We start from the raw sequence: 26,169 nt of genomic DNA on the forward strand, positions 1-26,169 counted from the left end.
AGATTCTGGTGCTTCTTCCAAAAGTGCAGAGAGCCATTCACTAGGGATCCCTTCACTGGCTGGATTATCTTTGACAATAGCACTGAAATTCATAGACATTTCTGTCTACTGAGGATACCGGACTCCTGGTCCTCAAACTCTTGGGAGACTCAGAAGCCTAAAGACTTTAAGAAAAGTGTAAGTTTAGACTTGTGAAGACCCAAAAGGATATTCAGCTATAGAGTATCCCAAATTCAAAATTGTAAAACTATGAATTAAATTATTCCCAAATATTATCCTTTGTCTTGGATTCAATCCAGAATAAATGAAAAAAAAAAAAAAAAAAAAAAAAAAAAGCTCTTCTCAAATTTCCTCCTGGGAGATAATGGCATATACACAAAAAAGAAAATATAACATTATTGGGGGGATGGAAAGAAGGATATATAATATATAATATATATATTCAGGAAGAGCCAAGTTCAAATCCAATCTCAAATATTCCCTATTTTTGTGACTCTGGGGAAGTCCCTTCATCTCAATATCCTGATCTGCAAAATGAGGATATTAATACAACCTCCCTCCCAGGGTTATTGTGAGAAAAAATTAAAGTAATATTTGAAGAGTATTCTTGCAAACATTAAAACTTTCATTAAATGCCAGCTATCATATAATTTGCTTTGAATTTATTTTGGGTTTACTTATCTGAATGCATGCTCTCTTCATTCCTCCCAAAATTGTTAGCTCTTAGAGGGCAGGACTTATTTATTTGCTTGTGTGTTTGTTTGTTTTTTTCTGCACATCTTCACCATCTAGTACACATAGTAGTGGTTAAATTATACTGACTTATGTTAAAGGAATTAAGGACATATAAGTAGGAAATGGAGTTACCAGGCAGCTCAGAACCTAACTAGACATTTCCTTCTTCCTGAAGGCCTATATTCATTTGGATGAGATAGGACACACTGGACAAAACTAACTAAACAAAGAATAATTTATACAGTACTAAGTAACATGGTACTCATGCTTCTAAATAAGCAAGAAAATTGGGAGAAGATTTTTTAAAAATGTAAAATAAAATAATGGTACGAAAAAAAAACAAACAAAAAACCCAAACCCAAACTGCCTGCCTAGTTATTGAATGTTTTAAATGTTAATTCTGAAACTACCATTCGAATCACACACAAAATCATTAAGTAGTTTTTGTTGTTGTTGATAGCGGTGCAATGAAAGGTCTTTTAATTTCTTTTCTAACCAAGAGTTCAATGATGTGCAGATAATTCCCAGATTTAAATATTCAGCCCTATTCTCTCTGAACTCCAACTCCAAATCACTGCCTTTTGGAACTGGATGCCCCATGAGCATCTCCAACTCAACTATGTCCAAAACAGAACTCCTGACATTTCCCCTCCCTTCTGCTCTCTCTGTCTCTCTCTTATTTTTCCCCTGAGGCAATTGGGGTTAAGTGACTTTTCCAGGGTCATACAGCTAGAAAGTGTTAAGTGTCTGAGATCAGATTTGAACTCAGTTCCTCCTGACTTCAGGGCTGGTGCTCTATCCACTGCACCACTTAGCTGGCTCCCTCATTGTCTCTTGAACCATGTATCAAATCCGTTACTGAATATTGCCATTTCTATATTTGTCACATCTCTCATATATGTTCCTTTCTTTTTCTACCAACAAAGCTAGTACACCAGTTAAACCCTTGTCATTCCTTGTCTATACTATTGCAATAGTATTTCATCTAGTCTTCTGGTCCCTGTTCTTATTCACCCTCCACTAGTTTGCAAGAGTATAGAAGATCTAGCCATAATTGTCCTCCTGCTCAGTGAACATCAATGGCTCTCTATTGTTTCTAGGATCAAGTAAAAATTTCTTTATTTGACTTTAAATATCTTTATTTTCTGATCCTTTTTTCTCTTTTATAAGCATCCCATCTTTACTCCCATCTACATAGAGAACCAAACTGGTCTCCTTGCTGATTCTCACACAGAACAATCCATTTCCTGACTATATACTCGCACCAGCTGTGCCCCAAACTTAGACACAGACTGGGGACTAAGGTCCAAAAGGAAAGTCAAGAATAATTTGTTCTTAGGTTGCCAATGCATGACCCTTTGCCATGGTAGACCTTGCACATTCTGTCATCCTTTATTTGCCTTTTCCTTGACCTCTTGTAGAAGGTGCTGAAGTCTCAGTGCATGTTTATTGATGATAGGTTATAAGGAAAATTGGTCCTTTATTAGAACATGACAGTAAATAGGTGACAGGCCTGGATTTTAACTCAAGAGATCAGGGATTTTCTACTACTTGCTTATCTTTAATCAAATTGCTTCATATCTCTGATACTCAGTTTCCTTATCTGTAAACTGAAGAATACAATCCTTACAATCCTTACATTCCCTTCTTCTCATGGTTATTGTGATAAACATGTTTTAAAATTAAAAATGCTACAAAAATGAGAAGTGTCAAGGGACAAACTAGTCCTGGCTGTGACAACAAAGATAGTTTTATTTCTAAAGCGTTTAAACAGGTACAATTGAGGCTATAAAAGAGCCTCATAATTTTATTTTTCCATGGTTTTCACCCTCTCACATGAATGCAATGAAAAGAATAAATCATCAATTAATAAGCATTTATGAAATATTAACTGTGGCTAGGAACTTCCCTAAATACTGGGGATACTCAGAGATTCAACCCCTCCAAAAAGCAGTGGGTTTAAGAGACAGAGGAACTTGGGTCAGATTCTGCCACGTGATCTTGAACAAAACATCAGCTCCTCTGCATCTCAGTTTCACTTTTTGTAAAGTGTGTGTGTGTGTGTGTGTGTGTGTGTGTGTGTGTGTGTGTTTGTGTGTGTGTGTGTGTGTGAGAGAGAGAGAGAGAGAGAGAGAGACAGACAGACAGACAGAGAGACAGAGACAGACAGACAGAGAGGGAGAGAGAAGGAAGAAAGAAGAGAGAAAGAGGCACAGAGAGACAGAGAGGGAGAGAGAAGGAAGAAAGAAGAGGAAGAGAGAGAGAGAGGCACACACAGAGAGAGAGAGACAGACAGAAAAAGACACACACACAAAGACAAAGACAGAGAGACAAACAGAGAGATAGAGACAGAGACACAGAGACTGAGTCAGAGAGAGAGAAAGACAGATGAGAGAGACACAGAGGGTCAGAGAGACAGAAAGGGACAAAGAAATAGTGGCAGAGACAGAAAAATATAGAAAGACAGTGAGACACACAGACACACACACAGAGACAAAGACAGAGAGAGACAAAGACAGAGACACACACAAAGAGAGAGAACAAAACAGACAGAAGCCAAGACAGAGACAGACACACAGAGAGGCAGAGAATTGGAACAGCTAGCCAGATACATAGATGGGATGGAGAGAATTTGGGGCTACTTGGCCTCTTCAATTTCCAAATCCATGATGCTATAACTTCAAATCAAATCCTATCTTGTTTTGCTTACTACTGTTACCTTAGGCAAGTCACTCAATGTCTCTGGGTCTCAGTTTACCCTGCTGTAAATAGGGGAAAGTGGACCAAATGACCCCTGTATCCCTTCCAGCCCAAAATATATGTTCTCTGCTGCTGTGCTTCCTTCTTTGCCTTTTAGTTTCCCTCCCTGCCCCTCACTTAAAGTGAGTGACCGACCTTTCCTTGTACTTTTGCTTGTAGTGAAGGACCCCTGCTCCGGTGGGCACAGAAGATGCTCCCATATCTGTCGAAACGATCACGGCACTGCCAGGTGTGCCTGCCACCCAGGGTACCATCTGTCTACAGACAAAATGTCATGCAAAGGTAAGGAACTGGGGCTAATGACTTAATTGTGCAGTTTTCTTGAGATTTCATTGGGATTCAGTTTGTAAAACAGGTGGGAGGAAATGTTTGTGGGTCCAGAAATGATCTGGGAAGTGGGGCTGCATTTGTCTTTGATCATTTGGAAAGGTATTTCATGCGATGTTTTAAAATTCTGAAAAATAACAATGACAAAAACTACTTAATGATTTTTGTATGATTCAAATGGTAGTTTTAGAATTAACATTTCAAAAGGCTCAATAACTAGAAAAAGAGATTGTATTTTTTTTTCTTCATAAACTACAGAAAGAAAAGATGACCCTTGATGTTGTAGAGGGTTCCTAGAATTTAGAAATCATTGTAACAAAGGGGAATTTTTTTAAAAGCTCTCCTTGGAATAATAAGCTAAATGTTTCCATCTTTCTAAAAGAGCAAAACAGAAACACTTTCAATTCCAAGATTAATGTGATAAATCCATTATTTTCTGGCCAGAAGTGCTGAAGGCAGTAATTTGTGTGGGGCAATTTTTTCTTCTAGTAACTCAAGAATTTTTTTTTTTTGCTATTGTAATATTTTCAAAAAAAGGAAAAACTCTATGACTTAAGATGATCTCAACTATTTACTGGCTTTAAAGGCAAATGCTTATTTTAAGCAAATAAAAGAACAATAAACATGCAAATTCATGTTTAATTTGGTTCCTTTTTATTGAAGAATTATGACTAAGCTAAAAACCTAAAAAAAAATCTTTCAAATTGAGTAGTTATGACTCCAGACATAGCTTCCATTAATATGTTGTGTGTTTCCTGTAGGGCAACTTAAAATATCTTTTGCTAGAGGTGGGGTGGGCTGGTGATGGGGGGAGAAGTACACCTGTGATTTCTTCCTGAAGGGAGCTCCTGGGCTGAAAATTCCCTTTGTTCACATAAATCATCAGCTCAATTGTAATTTATAGTCTTAGAGAGGCTGCAACAATTTATAGTCTTAGGCAACTGGGACATATAGAGGTTAAACAATTTTTCCACATACACACAGTATGTTTTAGCAGCAAGATTTGAAGAAAGGTCTAACTTTTGTACATCCACTAAATCTTGTTCTCATTTTAAATATTAGAAATAGATTATAGAAAAGCTATGCCCCAGCTTTCTACACCTGAAGACAATGCCAGATTCCATTCTCTTCCATAAAACAATTATAAAATTTCTACTATATATAAAGCTAGGAAGCACCATGGAGTAATGATTATTATGATGAGAGCAACAAACATTTATATAGCATTGTAATTCTTGAAAAGCACTTTAAAATATTATTTCATATGACCTCTGGAGGTACTTGCTATTATTGTCCCCACTTTATAGATGAGAAAACTGAGGCACTTTCCAACAATGAAATGATTGATGCCCGTTCCAATCATCTTGTGATGAAGAGATCCATCTACATCCGCAGAGAGGACTATGAGAATCACAACATAACATTCTCACTCTTTTTGTTATTGTTTGCTTGCATTTTGTTTTCCTACTTATTTACTTGTTTTCTCTTGTGCAGCAAGAGAATTGTATAAATGTGTTTATACATATTAGATTTAACATATATTTTAACATGTTTAACATATATTGAATTGATTGACATCTAGGGAAGGGAGTTAAGGGGAAGGAGGAGAAAATCTGAAACACAAGGCTACGCAAGGGTCAATGTCAAATTATCCGTGCATATGTTTTGAAAATTAAAAAAAAAAAAAAAGCTTTAAAAAAAGAAAGAAAACTAAGGCAAAATAAATTTAAGTGAATTGCTAGGGTCACACAGGAAAGAATTTTTTTTTTTTTTTTTTCCTGAGGCTGGGGTTAAGTGACTTGCCCAGGGTCACACAGCTAGGAAGTGTTAAGTGTCAGAGATCAGATTTGAACTCGGGTTCAAATTCAGAGCTGGTCCTCTATCCACTGCGCCACCTAGCTGCCCCAGGAAAGAATTATCTATGTTAGAATATAAACTCGAGTCTTCCTCACTCAAGGTCCACCCACTCAAGTCCTCTCTCCATCATGCCATTATCTCTAATAATTATTAGAGATAGGTAATAAGAAGAATTATCTCTAATGGATAGAGTAATAGATAGAGAAGCTAAGCTTGGATAAGGAAGATATAGCTTCAAACTCAGTCTTTGATAGTAGGTGCCATATAAATGCAAGCTATTCATCCTTATCTTCATCATCATTATCATCATCCTCCTCATTGTTATTATTAGTGTTAGTTCAGGACTAATAATAATTAGTTATTAATTATCTATATTTATTAATTTTGTTAATAATAACAATGAGAAGGATGATGATGATCTTAGTTCAGGAGTTCTCAACTACAATATGGCTCAAGCTGATTTGGTATCCACTCTAAGTCCAGCATTGATATGCTAAATCTTGAGTGGAGGGCCACAAAGAAATCTAAGGAGTGATATCATATACGACAGGACTGTGTTAGTGATTTGATTTTTTTTTTTTTTTTGAATATGGGAATTTGGAAGACTGTATAGGGGATATTCACTTTTTGTAGTTGTCTTGTAGGGATTGATTAAAAGGAAACTGACCCCATTGCCTCTTTGGCAACACAAGGATTATAGTTTGCATGATGTGCTTCATAGCAAACATGAGTGAGAGGAAAAAGCACTCCTTCAGTTGGAGTTAACTGCTTAATCTCAAAGACTCTGGGTACTGGGAAAAATATTTTAATTTACTGCTAATATTATGATTTGCCCCATGTTGATGATAATAAGTCACTAAGCCAAAGGGTGTTTGTTTTTGCAGACATTGATGAGTGTGCAGAAGGCAGTGCTCATTGTGCCCACAACTGCGTGAATTCCATGGGATCTTTTACCTGTACCTGTAACCCTGGCTTTGAACTTGGTGCAGATGGAAGGCAGTGCTACCGTAAGTGAGGATCTCAGGACATCTTCAGACTGGACTATGTACTGGACTATGTGCTGATATTGTGAGATGTTTTCTCAAAAAACAAAATTGTGATTAAATCCTAGGCTTTAGGCAACTTGTCCAAAAAGCACCTGCTTAGAATCTTATACTAGAAAGGGACCTTAAGGGTGACCTAGATCCCTTCTCTCATTTTAGTATGAACTGAAATCCTTCCTCTACAAATAAATCTTTGACTTCATCACCATTAGTACTCCCCTTAAGGAAGCAAATTGCAATGCCCCATTGTTTGTGCATCTTTCCTGACCTTTATCCATGGCCTCCCATAATTTCATCTCATTGTGCTAGAAGTCTTCTTTGCTTCTTCTTGACATTTTAAGATCACTAATAGAGCCCACAGTATCTCCAATGGTTTATCTCCCCCTTGCAGTATGAATAACCCATTCTTTTGATCATATATTTCCTTTCTGGGATTCTTTCCTCTGCTACCACTCTGTAATTCCTTCATTTTCCTTCCTGTGATCCTTTTCCTCTGCTACCACTTTGTAATTCCTTCATTTTATTTTGCCATCAGTGATCATTCATCCAGCACTATGACTGTTATTATTGCTATTAATCATAATAATAGTTTGCTCTTAAAAGGTATTTTACAGCTCAAAATATACTTTACTCCACAACAATGCTGGGTAAAAATATAAGCTCCTTGAGGATGGAACTGTTTTATTTTTAATATATGTCAAGCACCTGCTACAGTGCTTGAACATCTATTAAGGACTTAATAAATGCTTGCTATTTGATTGATGTAGGCAATGCAAGGATGATGATACCCATTTTCTAGATGAGAAAACTGATATCTGAGTAAATGTTGGAGGTATGTAGGAACCCAAGTGTTCTTAACTCAGAGTCCTTTGCTATTTTCTCTCTACACTATCCTCAGTGCTGATCCATCATTAATCAATTTCTCATGGGAGCTCAAGAAAGGAGAAATATCAATAATGGAGGAACAATTTTTACAAGGCAATGATTGGCAAAAACTATCTATTAATCCCTCAAGATCATATTGGATAAAGAATGAGAAGGAATTGGGTCAGGAAGTCCATCTGTTTTATTATTTGTTTTTTTGGTAAAATAATCTGTCTTCCTATCTACCTCACCACTGATATAGATGCCCACCAAAGTTTTCTTTATGGGCAATATCATCCACTTACAGTCCTTTAACTCTTGCTTTCATATAGTTCACAACTTATTTCTCCAACTTTCTCTTAACCTTGAACTCCAGACCCAACTGCCTCCTTTATGTTTGTTCACATGGATGATCCATTGGCAACTCAAAACTAACATATATGGAACCATCTTCATTAAGTTGTGTGACTGGAAAATCTCAAAAACTCTCTGATCTTTAGTTTCTTTATTAGTAAAATGGAAATAATAACCCTTGAGTTAACTACTTTACACTGTTGTGATAAAAGGACTTTGTAAGACAATGTACTATTTTTCCCCCTACTTTGGGATTTCATTGATGAAGGAAGCTGTTAGTTTCTTATATAGTTGGGAGGTTGGGGAATCTGTCTGGGGTCACATAGCTAATATATGTGAAAGGCAGTGTTGGAAGACAGATCTTCCTGGTTCCAAGGTCACCTTTCTAAACGTGACAGTATGCTGCTTCTCAAAACTCTATGTCATAATCATGATACCTGATTAAACTGCAAGGTCCTTAGGGCAGGGAGCATCTTATATTCATATCTGTGTCTCTCATGCCTCCTCATATTAATGTTAGGAAGCCTATCATCCAAGTCTTTGGATCAATGACTATACATGCAGCCAGAGTTCTTTGCCACTTACAGGGCTTAGATAAGTAAAAAGGAGAACTCAGGACAGATGCCTTTTTCCGCTGCACTTCAATAATTCATTTCCCTCATTAAACTGCTGTAAATTTTCTTTAGCTTGATGGGAGCTTAGAACATGTAAATGGATCCATATGTCAAATTTAGAAGGAAAAGAGCCTTTAAGAAGCCATTTAGACCAATACCTTCACAAGGAAGCTGAGCCCCAGAGAGAGCAAGTTAATAGACTAAAGTCATGTAAGTATTAGGCATTAATCCAGATCTCCCAACTCCAAATCTTATGCTCTTGCCATATACAGGGGTAAATTGTGCATTCGGGTTTTCTTTCTTTTGCTCTGTATTTGATATTCAGACTTAACTTACCCTCTTCTCTGCTTTCCATTGCTCCATTTGAAAAAAAAAAAGTTAATTTTGAACTTAAAAATAAATAAAACAGAGTTTTGATTGATTTGGAACTTAAAATAACTAGTGTTTTATTCTGTTGACCATGGGGATAGGGACTGGATCCTATTACTCTAAGGAACTTAGCACCTTGTACTGATAGTCTTGGAGAGTTGTTGGCTGACACTGAGAAGTCAAGAATATATTCAGTCACGTAGACTGTTTGTTTCTGAGGATCTTCTTGAATCCAAGGCCAGTTTGCTATTCCTTATATCATCATTCAGTTATTTGCTCATGATCATACAGATGGTATGCATCCAAAGTGGGATCTTAACACAAGCCCTATGAATCTAGATCCTCTACAATTCATATGAAACCTGAAGGGTTCTACAGATCTCTTTGGGACATTCACCTATCCCAACATCCTGGATCTTACCCCTGTAGAATTATCAATCAAGCATAATTCCCTTTGACCTGCTGACCCTCCAAATACCAGAAAGCAACAGCATGAGCCACCTTTTCATCCCATTCCATGCTATTCCAAGTCTCCTTTAAAGCATGCTTCCTTAGCTCCTTCAAGAGATCATCACCTCATAGAGATTTCAGGTCCTTTCCTACATAATTGCTGAGGGTTCTAGTTTGCAAACAGTTGGAGCGTAATAATTAATCTGAAGTTTCTTAGTAGAATTTCCTCAAATTATGAAGAAGTGGACCGAGCATGTCCTTCATTAACATGCTCACATACAAATGTATACAAACTATTTTGCAAAATTTAGCATTGTGTCTGACTGTGACCCCATCTGAGATTTTCCTGGCAGAGATACTGGAGTGGTTTGCCATTTCCTTCTCCAACTCATTTTATAGATGTTACCTCCAGTCTCTCTCTATTCCAATCCATTCTCCACACAGCTGCCAATGGGATTTCCTTTAATCACATACCTGGCCACATCACTTCCCTACTCGGTAAATTCCCAAGATTTTCTCTCTCTAAGATCAAATACAAACTCCTCTGGTTTTTAAAGCCTTTCACAGCCAGCTACAACTTACCTGCTCACCTTTATTATATTCTGTGCTGAATTTTCCATCTTGCTTTTCTTCACCTAAAACATACTATTTTCTTTCTCTCTTTTCAACAGATGTCTCCCATGCATGGAATGTGCCCCCTCCTTACCTCTAGTTCTTAAAATTCTTCTCTCTCTTTAAAACTCAGCTCATTTCACCTTCTCAGTGAAACTTCTTCCTGATTCCAGCTGCTAATTGCCTTATTATTCCCTAACTCCAACCCACTCCACACTAGATGATCTGCACAAAGGCCATGTAGGGAATTTCAGCGGGAGAATTTTAACCCAAATCAGGCATATAGCATCATTAAGCACCTACTATGTGCAATGCGTTCCACTAAATGCTTGGAATACAAAGAAAGGAAAAAGATACCCTCTACTCTCAAGGAGTGCACAGCCCAATGCAAATAAGATATACACAGGATAAAGTGGAACTAATCAATAGGTGCTGGACACTAGAAAATAGGGAGCCACTGGAGCTGATTGAAAAGAGGGATGACATGTTGACGTGGTTAGACTTGTGCTTGGGGAAGATAATATGACAGCTGAGTGAGAATGGACTAGCATGGGGAAAGGCTTGAGGCAGGAAACTCGGGAGAAGGTTATTGCAATAACCCAGAGGGGAGATGATGAGGGTCTCCTCAGGGTGGTAGTGGGCCCAGAAGGAGAGAAAGGGGAACATACTAGAGATGTTATGGAGACAAAAATGGTAAGATTTGGGAACTGATTATATAGAGAAGAAAAGGGGTGTGTGTGTGTGTGTGTGTGTGTGTGTGTGTGTGTGTGTGTGTGCGTGGTGTTTGTTTCAGATGGAAAGTGTGAGAAAAAGATAAAAGGTGAGAAAAGAGGCAGAGAGAGAAAGAGCCAGGAGAGACAGACAGACAGAGAGACAGAGAAAATGAAACAGAGAGACATAAAGGAGAGACAGATAGTGGCAGAAAGAGAGAGAGAAAGAGAGAGAGAGAGAGAGAGAGAGAGAGAGAGAGAGAGAGAGAGAGAGAGAGAGAGAGAGAGAGAGAGAGAGAGAGAGAGGCACAAAGAGAGAAAGAGAGACACAAAGAGACAGAGATAGAAACAGAGAAAAAGGGAGACAGACACATACAAGTGAGAGTGAGAGAGAAGCAGATGATACTTAGGTTATAAATTTGGGTGACCAAGATGATGATATCCTTAATGATGATAAGGGAAATTAGGAGAAGAAGGATTGAGGGAAAGAGGAAGAGTTCTGTGTTTGGTCATATTGACCTAGGTTCCATGTCTTCATTCCAAAAATATCATACTTCCCACTTATCCATCCCCCTTTCCCTTCTAGAATGTAAACTTGAGGGGAAAGACAGCTTTATTTTCTTATGTATACCTTCAGAGACTAGCACAATGTCTTAGTAAGCACCTAACAATTGTCTGCTGATTTATCATATGAAGGACATAGCAAATCGAAATCACCATTTAAAGTTTTGAAGCATTGAGTAAATAACCACTTGTAAATATATATTCACTTCAGTTTATCTTATTTGGACACGTGTGTGTGTGTGTGTGTGTGTGTGTGTGTGTGTGTGATAGTACCCAAGTCAGAGCTCCACATTCTTATTCATCCTTGAATAATGTTAAAATTCTGTATCCTCCAAATCACAGCTTTGGGAGAAATCTCTGGAGCCATCTACAGCAACACCTAGCGGAATAAATCTCTCCTCTACAATAGAAATCTGTAGCTGCTTTATTAAGGGGTGATTTGTCAGTGTAGCTTTGAGTCCTGGCAATATGGACCTGACTCTTAAAACTAGCCCAGTTTTGCTATGTGATGACATTAGTCTCTTACAGAGTAGGCCTAGATAAATTAGATAGGAGAGGAGAATTAAGAGCTAATTAGGATTCTACTTCTTCTGAAGTTCATCTTTCTCTGAATGCCCCCGGGGAATCCTCTCAGGCACTGGGAGAATGTGAGCTGATTTTTCTTACTTATTAATGTTTGGGTTTTTTTTTTTTTTTTTTTTAATATAGCCAGAGGCTTAGGGGATGGGTGCTTTTCACAAATATGAGAAATAAAGTCTCTTGCAGTCTGACTGGTACACTCTCAGGGAGTAAAGCATGACCTATTATTATGAAGAAGTAGGCAGTTATTGCTAATGAGTTACTAGGTGCAGGATTTCTATGGAATTTACTTGGGAAAGCACTTTCCCCTAGAGTTGAATCCATTTTATGTGTAATGTATTTTTATAATTCTTTTTCTTATGTGAATAATTGACTTAGTCTTCTCTATAGTCCCTCCCCCAGACCTGGATGTTTTCCGAAAGTGATACACAGTTTGTTCTCAGTGAAACATTAATATTTTAAGTTGTTTTGGATCCCGTGCAATAAGTGAATATTTTTTTTTCCAGTTCATGGAGGTGTTTAACAATGAATGATCCTTCATTCATAAAAAAGAACACTGGATGAGGACTTTTTTTTTCCTTATTCTGCACACAAACACGCTGTTTTATTTCTTTCCTCAGAGAACAATTTCTTCTATTTACATAATTTTTCTCAGAGGACCTTGAAATACCTTCCCTCTGAATCCTCTCTACTGCCATAGTTTACAGATGGGAAAATCCAATCACAGTAAGATTAAGTCAAGTGACATAGCCCCAGGTTACACACCAATCAATAGTGTTAAGGCGCCATCTAACCTATACTTCTTGATTCCTCTCTCTTCTTTCCACTAGATGACAGTTTTTACCATCAGATAGTTATTTAAAATATGAGAAACCATATTTTAATTTTTTCATGTAAGTTTAAAACTCAACAAAGAAAATGGTTTGCTTTTGTTCTTGGAGATTCAGAACTTATTTTCCAGACTTTGTGTTTGGAGATGTAGGCAAATTAAAAAGCTGGCATAGAAATCGAAAATGCCTGTATCACCCTGGCACTTCTCTGAGGCCCACTGGCATCTGCTGCATCATGAGCTGAGCGTGCTGCAGGTTTCTAGGATTAATGTTTTCAGACTGATAGACTTTTCCTCCCTGAGTTTCAAAAGCTAAGTTGAGAATTTATCAAGTACAGTAAAATCTTATTATAAAGCATAACATTCTGCTATAGATTGGCTTAGACTGTTGGTCAAGACATAGCCTCTGTAGGTAGTCACACACACAATTTTTCTATCAGTCTCATCTCTTCTTTCTCTTCCTTGTTCTTCTCTCTCTCTCTCCCTCTTCTCCTTCCTAACCTCCCACCCTCTCCTGTATTTCATATTTCTCATGCACTTTGTCTCTCTCAAAGTCTTATCTCCTTTTCCATTTCCTTCCTTTCATCTTTTTTCTCAGACTCTCTCATATATTGTATGTTTCTTATCTGTTCTCTCTCATCCTTTTTCTCATTCTTCTCTTTTTTACATTTCCTATTTCATTTTTCTCTGTGTCTCTTTCTCTCTTTCTCCATATTTTTCTATCTCTCTGTATCTGTCTATGTCTGTGTTTCTCTCTGTCTCTATCTCACTCTGTCTCTCTCCATCTGTCTATGTATGTATCTCTCTGTCTCTTTCTTTTTCTGTGTGTGTGTGTCTCTCTCTGTCTTTATTTTCCTGTCTTTCTGTCTCTTCTGTCTCCTCTCTTTGTCTCTGTCTCTCTGTTTCTCTGTCTCTCTCTGTCTCTCTATCTGTTCCTCTGTTTCTGTCTCTCTGTCTCTGTCTCTGTCTCTCTCTCCTTCCCTCCCTCCCTTTCCTTTCTCCCTGTTTGTCTCTCCCTCTTTCCTTTCACAAACCCTATTTTTTCATCTATTCTGTATCTTCTTAACATTTTTATCATTTCTTTCTCCCAACACTCATGTGTGTGCATGCAACACACATACACACACAAGCATACATATCTTTTCTAGATGGCTTAGAAGTCATAGAATAAAAGGACTGGGAACTTTACGAATTAAAAACAGCTTGGAGAAAGTGCCACAAACTCAAAGAAAGAATGACTGCAGGGTGAGAAGTTTAATTACTGATTAATATTTCTGCATTCTTTATTTATAATCACAATACTGATAACCTTGTCACTTAATAGATTATTTTCCCACAAGAGTGTACAGATATCTGGAAAGAGGACCTGATTTGGATTCAAAAATACCTCAAGTTAAATTACATCTTTGCCATTTACTTTTTGTTTGATATAGGACAACTTTCTGGACTTCAATTTGTTCATTTGTAATATATGTTGGGGGTGAGTGGGGAGAGTGAATTAACTACAGGATTTTTCTAAGGTCCTTAGATCCCTAAGATCTAAGATAATCTGTACGTTAACATCCAAAAAACTGCCTTGTTAAATTCTGAGAGACTCATCTCTTAGTTAGCAGCAAGTTACTGAATTGTTTGGCAGCAGAAAGTCTTAAGAAATAACTTGTGAGGATGAGTTGGTGATTGTCCTTCTGGCATCTGATCTTGTCACCCTGGACCAAAAGTATGTTGTTTAGTTCTGGGGAACCACGTTTAAGGAGAACATTTTAAAGTTGGAAAACATAAATGAAAGTATAATCAGGTTCTAAATAATGAAGAAGAAGAAGGAGGAGGAGAAAGAGGAGGAAGAGGGGAAAAAGAAGGGAAAGAAAGAAAAAAGAGAAAGGAAGGAAGAAAGAAAGAAAAAGAAAAGAAAGAAAGAAAGATGCAAAGAAGAAGGAAGGAGGGAAAGAGGGAGGGAAAGAAAGAAAGAAGAAGGGAAAAAGGAAGGAAGGGTAGAAGGAAGGAATGAAGGAAGGAAGAAAGGAGGGAAGTTAGGAAGAAAGGAAGGAAGGAGTAAAAGGGATAAGAATGAAAGAAAGAAAGGAATGAAAGAAGGAAGGAAGAGGGAAGGGATAAAGATAGAAGGAATGAAGGAAGAAAAGAAGCAAGGAAGGAAAACAATTATAGTACTTTACAAATTTCTCATCTTCACATTATTCTTGAGAAATTGGGTCCTATTATTATTCCCATTTTACAGATGAGGAAACTGAGACAGAGGTTAAATGATTCATTCAGCATCATACAAACAATAAGTGTCTGAAAATATTCAATCTTAAGTCCTTGTGCCTCCATGTTCTAGTCCTCTACTCATTATGTAATGTAACTCCATAAGAGCTTTGAATTCCTGGCATCTGAAGAAGAGTGAGGAAATGGGACTGTTTAGTATGTACAAGAAAGACTTGGGATGGGGTTAAAGTAAGGTGGACATGATATCGACTAAATGTTTGAAAGGTGGTGCTTTTGGGTAAGGGGGGATAGACTTGGTCTTTGAGGAAGAGCTAAAAACAGTAGAAGATAGGAAAAACACATCCTAATGTAAAGATAAATTTCATATCCAAACCTTCCCCAACAGTTTCCTTTTTGGGCTGGGCTGCCTCTGGAAATGGCAGGTTCCCCATTCAGTGGAGGTATTTCTGCAAAGGCTACATGGCCACTCAATCAGTGGTTGTGTTATGGAACAGATTCATGTTTGGATAGTGGTTGGATACTTAGGGTCTTTTTCAATTCTGATATTCTGTGATTCAAATGTTATCCATGAAGTAACCATTGAAAATGGAGTCACAGAGAAATATGTGTCATTATGCAAATGGGAAACAGGCTGTCTTATCAACTTTGTCCAAATGCAAAAACTTTTTTAGGGTCATGCAGAACTAACTAAAAAATTAATAACAATAATTATCATCATCATTATGGTGATAATAAAAGCTAGAATTGAGGAATCCAAAACACTTTAAATGTTAATAATTTTAATCCTACTACATTTTGATAGAGAACTAATGATATAATAACTGCCTCATTTGCTTATTTTCTTAATATTATGAAATTTTCGTTAGCCCTTGATCCACATGAATGAGTTTGAAGAGCTTCCAATATTTCTGATCATCCCATTGAAGATGACCTTAATGCAAAAGAGGTCTTATATTTCTACTTTTCTGGGTACTGTTATGGTGCTTTTTCCCCACCAAAATTTTCACCCAGCAGGGAATGGGCACCCAGTGCTGGATCTACTCAGGTTACTCTCTTGTTATGCTAATAACACTCTTTTCTTTGTTTCCTCTAAGGGATTGAAATGGAAATTGTCAATAGCTGTGAACAGAACAATGGGGGTTGCTCTCATCACTGTGAACACTCAACTGGTGGGCCCCGTTGTTCTTGTAACCATGGACACCGTCTTGATGTGGATGGCAAAACATGCAAAGGTAATCTGACTAACATCATCTTTATTTTGAAGTTACCCTGAATTCATTTGTCCTTTTCATCATTTACTACAGACAACTTTACTATACTTTGTATCATTCTAGCTGCAAAGGTGAGTAAATTGAATTAAAAACCTCTGGTTACTGATTGAAAGTCAACTTGGCCAGAAGGAGGATAATCAACTTAATTAACCAATTAATTGATAAATTAAATTGCCTTTTTTTTTTTGAAGGGATTTTTTTTTTTTTTTTTTTGGCTGAGACAATTGGAGTTAACTTGTTCAGGGTCACACAGTTGGGAAGTGTAAGTATCTGAGAACAGATTTGAACTCAGGTTCTCCTGAAGTCAGGGCTAGTGCTCTATCCACTGTGCCACCTAGCTGCCCCGAAGGGATTTTTAAAAATAAGATAGATGAACACATATATTATCCTAGTCAAGTAGAATCAAAAATTTCCAAAAGTTTGAACAAATAAATCAGTCATGCAGGAGTCAAACACCAAATAAATTGAGAGAACTGGGTTCAAGTCTTAGTTTCATTGTTAACTACTTCGATGACCTTGAGCAATTGATACTATCTTACGGAGCCTCAATCGCCATAATGGTAAAATGTTTGGGCTGTTATAGATATTCTCTATAGTTCATTCCAGCTCTCCTATATCCAATAACTCCATCGGATAATAGGGTTTCAGATTGTTAATGCCTGCTGATGATTTTCAGCTTTGCTCTGAAGGACAGCTGTGCCCTAAAAAGGACTTTTATAGAAGTACTCTCCTTAACTCTTCCTTCCCTCTGTATGTCAGTGTTGCTTGCAAAAGGAAAGTTCCTCAAGTCTTAATCAGAAATTATACAATTTGAGACAATTCAATTGACAGCTGACACGAGGAAAGGAAATCCTACCATAAACATGGTTCAGCAATGAAATATGCAATCCCATGCTGCAGAGAGGAACAGATTTCTACTGTATGTGGGAAATGATGAAGTTGACGAACCAGATTAGTCTCAGCCCCAGAAAGAATGCCCATATTTCTAGAAGCAATCCTTGCTCACAGTATCCTCAGATGTCATTCTGTTGACTTAATACCATGTTGTCCTTCCTTCTATTCCCACCTGCCATGACTACTGCACTACTGTTCAGTCACTTCAGTCATGTTCAACTCTTTGTGACCTCATGTAGGGTTTTCTTGGTTAAGACAACAATGTGGCTTGCCCTTTCCTTCTCCAGCTCATTAAAGATGAGGAAACTGAAGAAAACAGGGTGAAGCGACTAGCCCAGAGTCACACAACTGTCTGATGCTAGATTTGAACTCAGAAAGATGAGTCTTCTTGACTCTAGACATGGCACTCCATCAACAGTGCCACCCAACGGCCCCCAACCCTTACTACCACCTCCACACAAAATTCAAAAGCACTACGTGACATTTCTATATCTAATATTAATTGAATTGGAAAGAAATTTTATTTTGAATGCTTTTTTAAAAATATCATGAGTACTATTTAGTAAATTTGGAAACAACTAAATTACAGTGGAAAACCACTTCTCTTAAGTGGAAGATTTGTGCTTTTAGCAATTGGATGAAATGTTTATTTAATATGAGGGAGTTTTGCCTTTTCAATGATTTCAGAAATTTTCTGATATCAAAAGTGAAACTATGTAATAATTCTACATCTGGTATTGTAGTATTTGTTGGGGAGGTGGGGGTTCTCCTTCAAAAGTGATTACTTTTATGGCTTCCTTTCCATGTAAATCATACAATGTTTTAAAGCTTTACCCATCACGTTGTGAAGTCCATCAATATATCAGGAGCTGATCACAGTATAGGCAGAAGAACACTTGATTTATAATCAGAATTTTCATGTGCAAGTCCCATCTCTGTTATTCACTGTTTATGAGACTTTGGGAAGTATGCCTAAAATACTAGAGTCTCAGTTTTTCCATGGATAAAATGGGGACATTTTAGCTAAATTGTGGAGCAGATAGAATCTGGATTAAGGAAGACTTATATGTGAATTCTGCCTCAGATACTTATTATATGAACTTTGACAAGTAAAATATCTTCTCTTGACCTCATTTTCCTTACTTGTAAATAGGAAGGTTGGATATAGTGGTCTCTAATGTCCCTTTCAGCTTTATATCAACCATCCTATGATCCTCTACCTGCCTTGCTTACCTGAGAGAATGACTTGAAGTTGAGTGGAATCATGAATTTCTAGCACTAAAACTCACCTCTATTTCTAAGGCCTTTGCCTTTTCATTGTATATACATACATACATACACACATACATACATATAGATGTGTATATACACACACACACACATATATATGTATATATACATTTTTCATTGTATATACTTATAAATATCTCTGCCTCCCCACAATACTATATAATCTCTCTGAGGACAGGAACTATTCATAGGGCCTACCATAGTATACGATATGCAAATTAATGCCTAATAAATGCTCATTAGTTGATTGACTGACTGACAGTAGTGAAACATAATGAGTTGTCTTGAAACACATGGTTTAAACGACTTGTTCACATTCCCTCCAGTAGTATATAGAAGAACCAGGATTTAAATTCAGTTGTATCTAACTCCCAAGTTAAGCACCCTAACTACCATGTATTTAGAAATGTATAATTTACAGCTATTATTATAATAAAATATGTAAATTCTCCTTTCTATTTTGTTCTCTCTTTATTATTAGCTACATTAAACTTAACCTCGACTAAGCTTATTCTTTAAAACCTACAAGTTGGCTTGGAGTCTCTCTGTACTTTGGAAAGTATAGTTCAGTAAAGCTCTTGTTTGCTGCTAGGAAAAATAGCATCTGCCAGGGTCAAAATACAGAAATTGCATATTTATGAGATTTCAACAGTCAACACAACAAAGTCATATTGTTTATTACTCAAGTTTATTTCATTTTCCAAGAATAAATACCATCTATATCCAAAACCCAAACATTCATTAAAGTAAATGCAATGATTAGTTTGAAGAGTACACACTTTGCTTATTTGTCTGAAAATAGGTTAAGGCCACAGATGTTTTCTGCAAATACTCATGCATAAAGTAAAATTAAGAATTTTCCTTTTAGCCTCTTTCAGTATTAAATGCTTTTAAAGTGTGTGTCTGTAGGTAATCATACATGGCAAACAATATATAAGTAGGTATTAAAATAAGTCAGCAGATCTGCAAATGTCCATGACAATCTTAGCCAATTGCCATGCCAAATAAGGTCATTCAGAACCAATTGAAATACAGCTATAAAGGGAGGAAGCGGCAGAGCCAACAGTAATGTAAATTGGAAGTTTTCACTAATGTTTGACAAACAGAATACATTAATGGCTCTTTAGATAATAGGGGTTCTTAATTTGAAGTTGATGAAGTTTTAAAATATATTTTGATAACTATTGATTGACTTTTTTTCAATGTATGTGTGTATATAAAAATTATATATATATAATTTTATACACACACATATATATATATTAAAATATTTATATAAATATAATTTTTTTTCCTGAAAAGGAGTCCAGAGGCTTCACCAGATTTCCAAAAGGATCCAAAAACTTGTGCTTTCTAAGACATTTGTGATACCTTGATACTAGATCTTTGGCTATTAATTTGGAACTATGCTAAGAAAATCCATAGCTTTTGACCCAGATGTCTCACCACTATGCAGATAAACCAAAGGAGTCCATGGTAAAAATAAGAAGAAGAAAAAGAAAAGAAAAGCTTCTATATAAATGAAAATGCTTAATAATAAACCCTTTTGTAGAAGCAAAGACGCAGAAAAGTAGACTCCCATCAATTAAGGATTGGCAAAAGAAATGGTGAATAATATATGGAATATTGCTGGGTTTATTATAATAAAATATGATGAATACAGAGATGGGTCATATGAAGTGATACAAGGTAAAGTAAATATGAATGGGGAAACATAATAGAAGCTAATATGAATACAACATTTTAATTTTAGTAAAGCTCTTTATGTGTATTTTCTAATTTGATCCTTGGAATAACTCTGTGAACTAGGTGTTATCATTGCTACCCCCATTTTACAGTAGAGAAAACTGAGACAGCTAGCATTTAAGTGACATGTCCAGGCTACACATCTCATAGATAGCTGAATCAGGATTTGAAGTCAAGTTTTCCTGATTCTAAGATCCTACAGCTATCTGTCCAACTGTGCCCCAATTATTGGAATAAAACAGAAGGCTATGGAGACCAAGGACAAAAGAATGCATTCTGAATTGAATGCTGAGTAATTGTGATGAACAAGTTTGGGCTCAAAGGAGATAGTCATGTGCTTCCCCTGCCTTATATGCAATGATGGAGGAGTATGGACTTTGTATTTGATTCATATATTGTTTAGTTTTAATGGATTTTTCCTCTTTTATTCTTATGACAAAGTAAATTTTCTAGATGGGGAAGGAGAAAAGACTAAATTGGAAAATATAGGACATATAAAAACAAAATCATTCAATCGATATTTATTAAGCACTTACTATATTTTTGAATAGTGCCTGGAATATAGTAAATGCTTCAGAAATGCTCTCTAGCTTTCACGTCTTCCAGGGACTAGACTAGACACTGTGAATACAACATCCAAAAAGGAAACAATCAGAGCTTTATAGAGCTCATTTTATCTTCAGAGACAGGGACATATATGGGTAAATAGAGCATAATTATAAAATAAATTCAGAGTATTCAGGGAAGGCATGCACTAGATGTTGGTTTGATTTGGGAAGTCATCCTGTAAAAGGGGTGCTTAAGCTGCTTCGTGAAAGAGGAGTTAGAGGTGAGAAGGGAATGTATCTCAAGTGTGAAACATGGGGCCCAGATAGGAGATGGAAACTGATGTATGAGAAACATCACATTGCCCATTTGGCAGAGTATGGGGAGTGTTAAAAGTAGTAAAAGAGTAAAAAGAATAAAACCTCTACAATGAGTTTAGAAAGATAGATTGGAACAAAGTGTAAAGGGTTTGCAAGTTGAAGGGGAAGTTATATAAAATCATGGAGGTAGGAGGGAGCTGCTATAATCGATCAAGTTAGGAGTGATAGGACCAGTTCTGAACATAACAAAAATCACGTGGATAGCAATGTGGAGGACTGGTCAGAGGCAAAGAGAACAGAGGCAGGGAAACCATTTAGGATCTCACTGAAATAGTTCAAATGAGAAGTGATGAAGGTCTGAAGTAACGCAGTGGATGTGAGAGTGGAAAGAAAGGGAACAATGCTATAGATTTGGTGAAGGGATGAGTGGCAAGATTTAGCAATTGATTGACCATATGCATGAGGTAAAGGGAGGATTCTACTGAGGTTTCAAATTTAGGAGGCTGGAAGATTTGGGAGGAAGATAATAATGATGTTTCAGACAGGTTGACAAATTTCTGTCTTGTGATGAGTAAGATTGAATTGGATGAATTGGATCAATGAAGGTCAGATCAAGTGCATTATTTTCTAATTTAATGAAGGAACTGGAGAAGGGAGAAACCTACATCACAAATGTATGATGATTGACGTGATTAGGAGGATAACAAAGAAAATATTTCAGTGCTCAGATGGGCAATAAACGAAGATATGATAGGTTTGGAGTTGAAATAGGGAAAAAAAATGACTAGAAGTTTTTGGTTGTTGTCTCCCAACAACTCTTTGAGATTAAATACGAGCCAAGAAATAGATAATATCTAAAATATTACAAGGTAGCCCCACTGGTGACATTTGCAGGAGAAAGAACATTTTGTGTCCAAATGACCCACATTAATCAATTTCATGGTGACCCTTAACCTGGATTGATTGATTTCATTTTCTTCCTTTCCTTTCTCTTTCTGAGTTTTCTAATGCCGGTACCCTTTCCAAGGTTAATTGCGATAGTGACCTTTTACATCTGTGGTTGTTCATCTAGTTAACATTCAGAGATTTTTGTAAACTCAGCACTGACAGTCCACCCCCAACCTAATAGCTCAACAAGGATCAAGGGAGCCAAGGACTTAGATCCAGACACCCTGGTCACTAGCACATATTTCTCCAATCTTAGTGGAGCAGAGAGTGAAATGACTGCAGGGCATTCTTGGAAATTACCCATGTCACTTTCATCACTGGTTTCCAGTGCTTAAAATGAACAAAGATTTCCTTGAATAAAGGCTTTACATTTTGGTGTGTGTTAGCTGGATCATGGTATGATCAGATGTTAAATTAGGGGACATTGGTTCAAACCTTAGCTCTGTGGATTATTTTGAAAATTTATCGGTCTCCTCTTTGGTAATGTGAGAGAGAAACTGAATGAAGTAGATAACCAGATTTGTCTTTAATTTCTACTTTCCCTAAACCCAGTAAGAGGGAAATTATTCATGGCCCATAAACAAGCAAAAAGGCAATAAAACAAAAAACCCTTTCGAATTCTTGGGTCTTAGAAAAAGAAGAAAGTGAGATGGTCTTTCAAAGAATCCCCTCTTCAGGATCTGTACAAATTGCTATCCAATCTTAACTTAATAACCAGTGATGGAAAATCCACTGCCTCCCATAGGGACCCATTTCAATTTTGGACAATGATAAATGTTAGGGATTTTTTTCTCCCTATTTGATTTCAACCTTTTGAATTTAGATTTGGAGCAAAAAAGGACCTTGGAACTCTTCAAGTCCAACCTCTTCATTTTAAGAGGAAAACCTGAGGCAGATTAGCTAAATCACTTGCCCGGGGTCAAACAATTTATAAGTGTCAGAGGTAGGATTTGAACCCAGATTTTGCCAGATTCCAACTTAATCCTAATTCTGCCCTTTAAAGCCAAACAGAAACATAATTTATCTCTCCTTTAAGAGAGCACCTCAATTGTTTAAAATGCTCATGATCTAGCCCGTAAGTCTTTTCTTATGCTGACAAAAAAACTCAGCTTTTTTCACCTATAACTAAGGTTTTATGAATTTTATTTCCTTCATCTTCCTAGTTGCCCTTTTCTTGGCCCTCTCCAGCTTTTGAATGTCTTTATAAAAATACATTGCCTATAGTTGAACGCTATTCCTGATGTGTTCTGATCAGGACCAAGGACAGTAGAACTGTGACCTTTTTATGACTGGAAGCTATGCCTCTCTTACTGTAGTCTTAAGAATCACCTCTGATTTCTTTGCTGCCACATCACTCTGTTGACTCAAATTAAATTTGCCATCCCTGAAAATCCTCAGATCTTTTTTTTCCAGACAATTTGCTGTCTACTCATGCCTCCCTCTTATTGTACTCATGAAGGTGACTTTTTAGCCCATAGAAGATCACATTTATCCCTATTAAGGTTTCTTTTAATTAGATTCAGCTCAGTGTTCTAGTCTCTACTGATCTTTCACAATTCTGGCTTTGTCATCAAGTGTAGAAGCTATTGCTCCCAGCTTAATGCCACCTGCAAGTTTGGTATATATGTTCTAGCATCCAAGTTATTGATAAAAATACTAAACAGCACAGAGTCCTGGGGTAGCCATTGGAGAACTCTTTCTTCTATTTGTATTTAATTTCCCAAAGATTTGACAATCACATTCAGATGCCATAAACACAATAAGTCATGTACTATTTCTTAGACGATTCTGAGTACCCCACAGCAGATTTCAAATGTGATCTAATTAAATCATTGATGAGATAAGTCACATAATAACATTTGTTTCTTTCTTTTAATAAATAAATAATTTTTATTGAAGTTTAAGAAAAATATATAAGCATAATTTTTTTCAGCATTGATCCTTGAAAAAACCTTGTGTTTCAATTTCCCCTCTTTTCCCCACCCTTCCCCTAGATGGCATCACATAATAACATTAACTAGCCAAGCAACAGAAATACACAAACAAGGGCAGGTCTTATTCTATTTCTTTTATCTAAGTGTTAATACTCACTCCACAAATCCCTTTAATAAATAAAAAAAAAACACCTGGCACTAGGTTTTATAAGCAGTAGAACATATTAAATGTGTTTGTTTATAAATTGAATCAAATTAGACACCATCTGTTAATATTACTCTTAGCTGTCCTAGAAGTAGAAAGGACTAATCTTCATGAAATAGTTCCTATAAGTATCTTATATAGGAGTAAAGTACACATTTCCCAATTGATAAATGATTAAAGGATATGAACAATTTTCAGATGGAGAAATTAAATCTATCTATAATTGTAGGGGAACATGCTTTAAATCACTATTAATTAGAGAAGTGCAAATTAAGGCAACTCTGGGGTACACCCTCACATATATCAGGAGGGCTAATATGACAAAAAAAGTAATATGATAAATACTAGAGAAATATTGGAGAAGATATTGGAAAATTGGAGTACTATTGCATTGTAATTGAGTTGTGAAATGAACCAATCGTTCCAGAGACCAATTTGGAATGATGTCCAAAGGGCTATAAAATGATGCATTCCCTTTGATCCATCAATACCATTGCTAAGTCTGTGATCCTATGGAGATGGTCAAATAGGAAAAGGAACCACATGTAAAAAATGTTTACAGAAGCTCAAGTAATAAAGAATTAAAAATGAGGGAAGGCCATCAATTGGGAAAGTGGCTAAACAAGTTGTCGTACATGAAGGTAATGGAATATTCTTGTTCTATAAAAAATGATGAACAGGAGAATTAAAAAAAAAACTTGAAAAAACTTAAGTGAACTGATGCTGAGTGAAGTGGGCAGAACCAGGAGAATGAACATTGTACACAGAACAGCAAGATATTTGATTATTAACTATGACAGATTTAGCTTTCCTCAACAAGAAAATAACCTGAGATAATTCTAAAAGATTGATGATGGAAAATTCTATCCACATCAGAGAAAGAATGATGGACTCAATGCAGATTGAAGCATACTCTTCACTTTTTTTGGTTTTTTGTTTTGTTTGTTTTCTTTTTTGTGTTTTTTTCCCCTTTTGTTCTGCATCTTCTTTCACAACACGACTAATATGGAAATGTGTTCAACATGGTTGTCCATATGTATCTATATCAAATTGTTTGCTGTCTTTGGGAGGGAGAAGGAAGGGAAGGAGGCAGAAAAATTGGAATTCAAAATTCTAAAAGAAATATTGAAGACTATCTCTATGCATAACAGGAAAAAATAAAATATTATTAAGAAAAGGGAAAAAAGAGATAGGGATTGTACCTGTGAGTTCACTTATATGGAGAAATATTCCCTCTACCAAGGAGGTCTGCAACATATAGACTGAGAGTAGCCTCACACAATGAAGGATGAAATCCTTTGCCCAGGTCACGCAGCAAGTTTGTGGCAAAGACAGAATTTGGATCCAGGTCATTCCAGCTTTGAGCACATCCTTCTATCTACTAAGCCATACTATCTAATATAAGCTTCATATAAATCCTGTTTCTTTCGAGGAAATCAGACTAACAAATGAGTTGGATCTCTTATGGTTGGGACCTGATTGCTATTTTCTCTTACTGCTGCTACCACTGGCTCTCTCAGCCTTTGTGCCCCACTTGTCCTAGAGCCAATTCCATTGAGACTTTTCTAAACATCTGAAAAGTCCATAAAAAGTGCACTGGATAAGAATTCTCCAGATGTGGATTGAAACACCATTTCTTCTGGGGAAAAAACAGCATGGTGACATAAAAAGCAGCACATTGGGAATCAGAGAGGTCCGATTTGAATCCAAGCTCTATTACATGCTGGTTGTATGACTCAGGACAAGCCATTCCCCTTCTCTATGCCTCTGTTTCTTCATCCAAAAATAAAAGATTTGGAATAGGTGAAGCTTCCTTTTAGCTCTTAATCAACGATGCTTTCAACCCAAGGGCTTTGGAGTTGGAAAACCGAGGTCCCAGTCTACCTTTTCCAACTCATGTGACCTTGTACAAGATTCTTCACCTCCATCTCCTTACCCTTAAAATAAATGGCTTGATGGCCTCCAAAGTCCTTTCTAATTTAGGATCTTCGATTCTAAGGGCACATGCCATAACAAGCTCCTCTTTCCAGCTGCCAAATGCTCCTGGAATCATATACTTTGTTTTGTATTGGGTTTTTTTCTATTTTTATTTTAGAATATAGTGTGACTGCGCATGTGCACACAT

The 26,169-nt window shown here is 36.7% G+C and overlaps 1 protein-coding gene across 1 annotated transcript in view; it reads left to right on the forward strand.

Annotated features, from left to right (window-relative positions):
* Positions 1 to 26,169, forward strand: part of LOC141561848 (uncharacterized) — a 327,004-nt gene that overhangs the window by 148,106 nt on the left and 152,729 nt on the right. Inside the window, exons 4-6 of the mRNA XM_074301949.1 lie at positions 3,655 to 3,777; positions 6,564 to 6,686; positions 15,985 to 16,122. Coding sequence (XP_074158050.1) covers positions 3,655 to 3,777; positions 6,564 to 6,686; positions 15,985 to 16,122 — 384 coding nt within the window. The remainder of the gene's footprint in view (positions 1 to 3,654; positions 3,778 to 6,563; positions 6,687 to 15,984; positions 16,123 to 26,169) is intronic.

Source organism: Sminthopsis crassicaudata, chromosome 3 (genome assembly GCF_048593235.1).
Source record: "Sminthopsis crassicaudata isolate SCR6 chromosome 3, ASM4859323v1, whole genome shotgun sequence".
NCBI classification, from domain to species: Eukaryota; Metazoa; Chordata; class Mammalia; order Dasyuromorphia; family Dasyuridae; genus Sminthopsis; species Sminthopsis crassicaudata.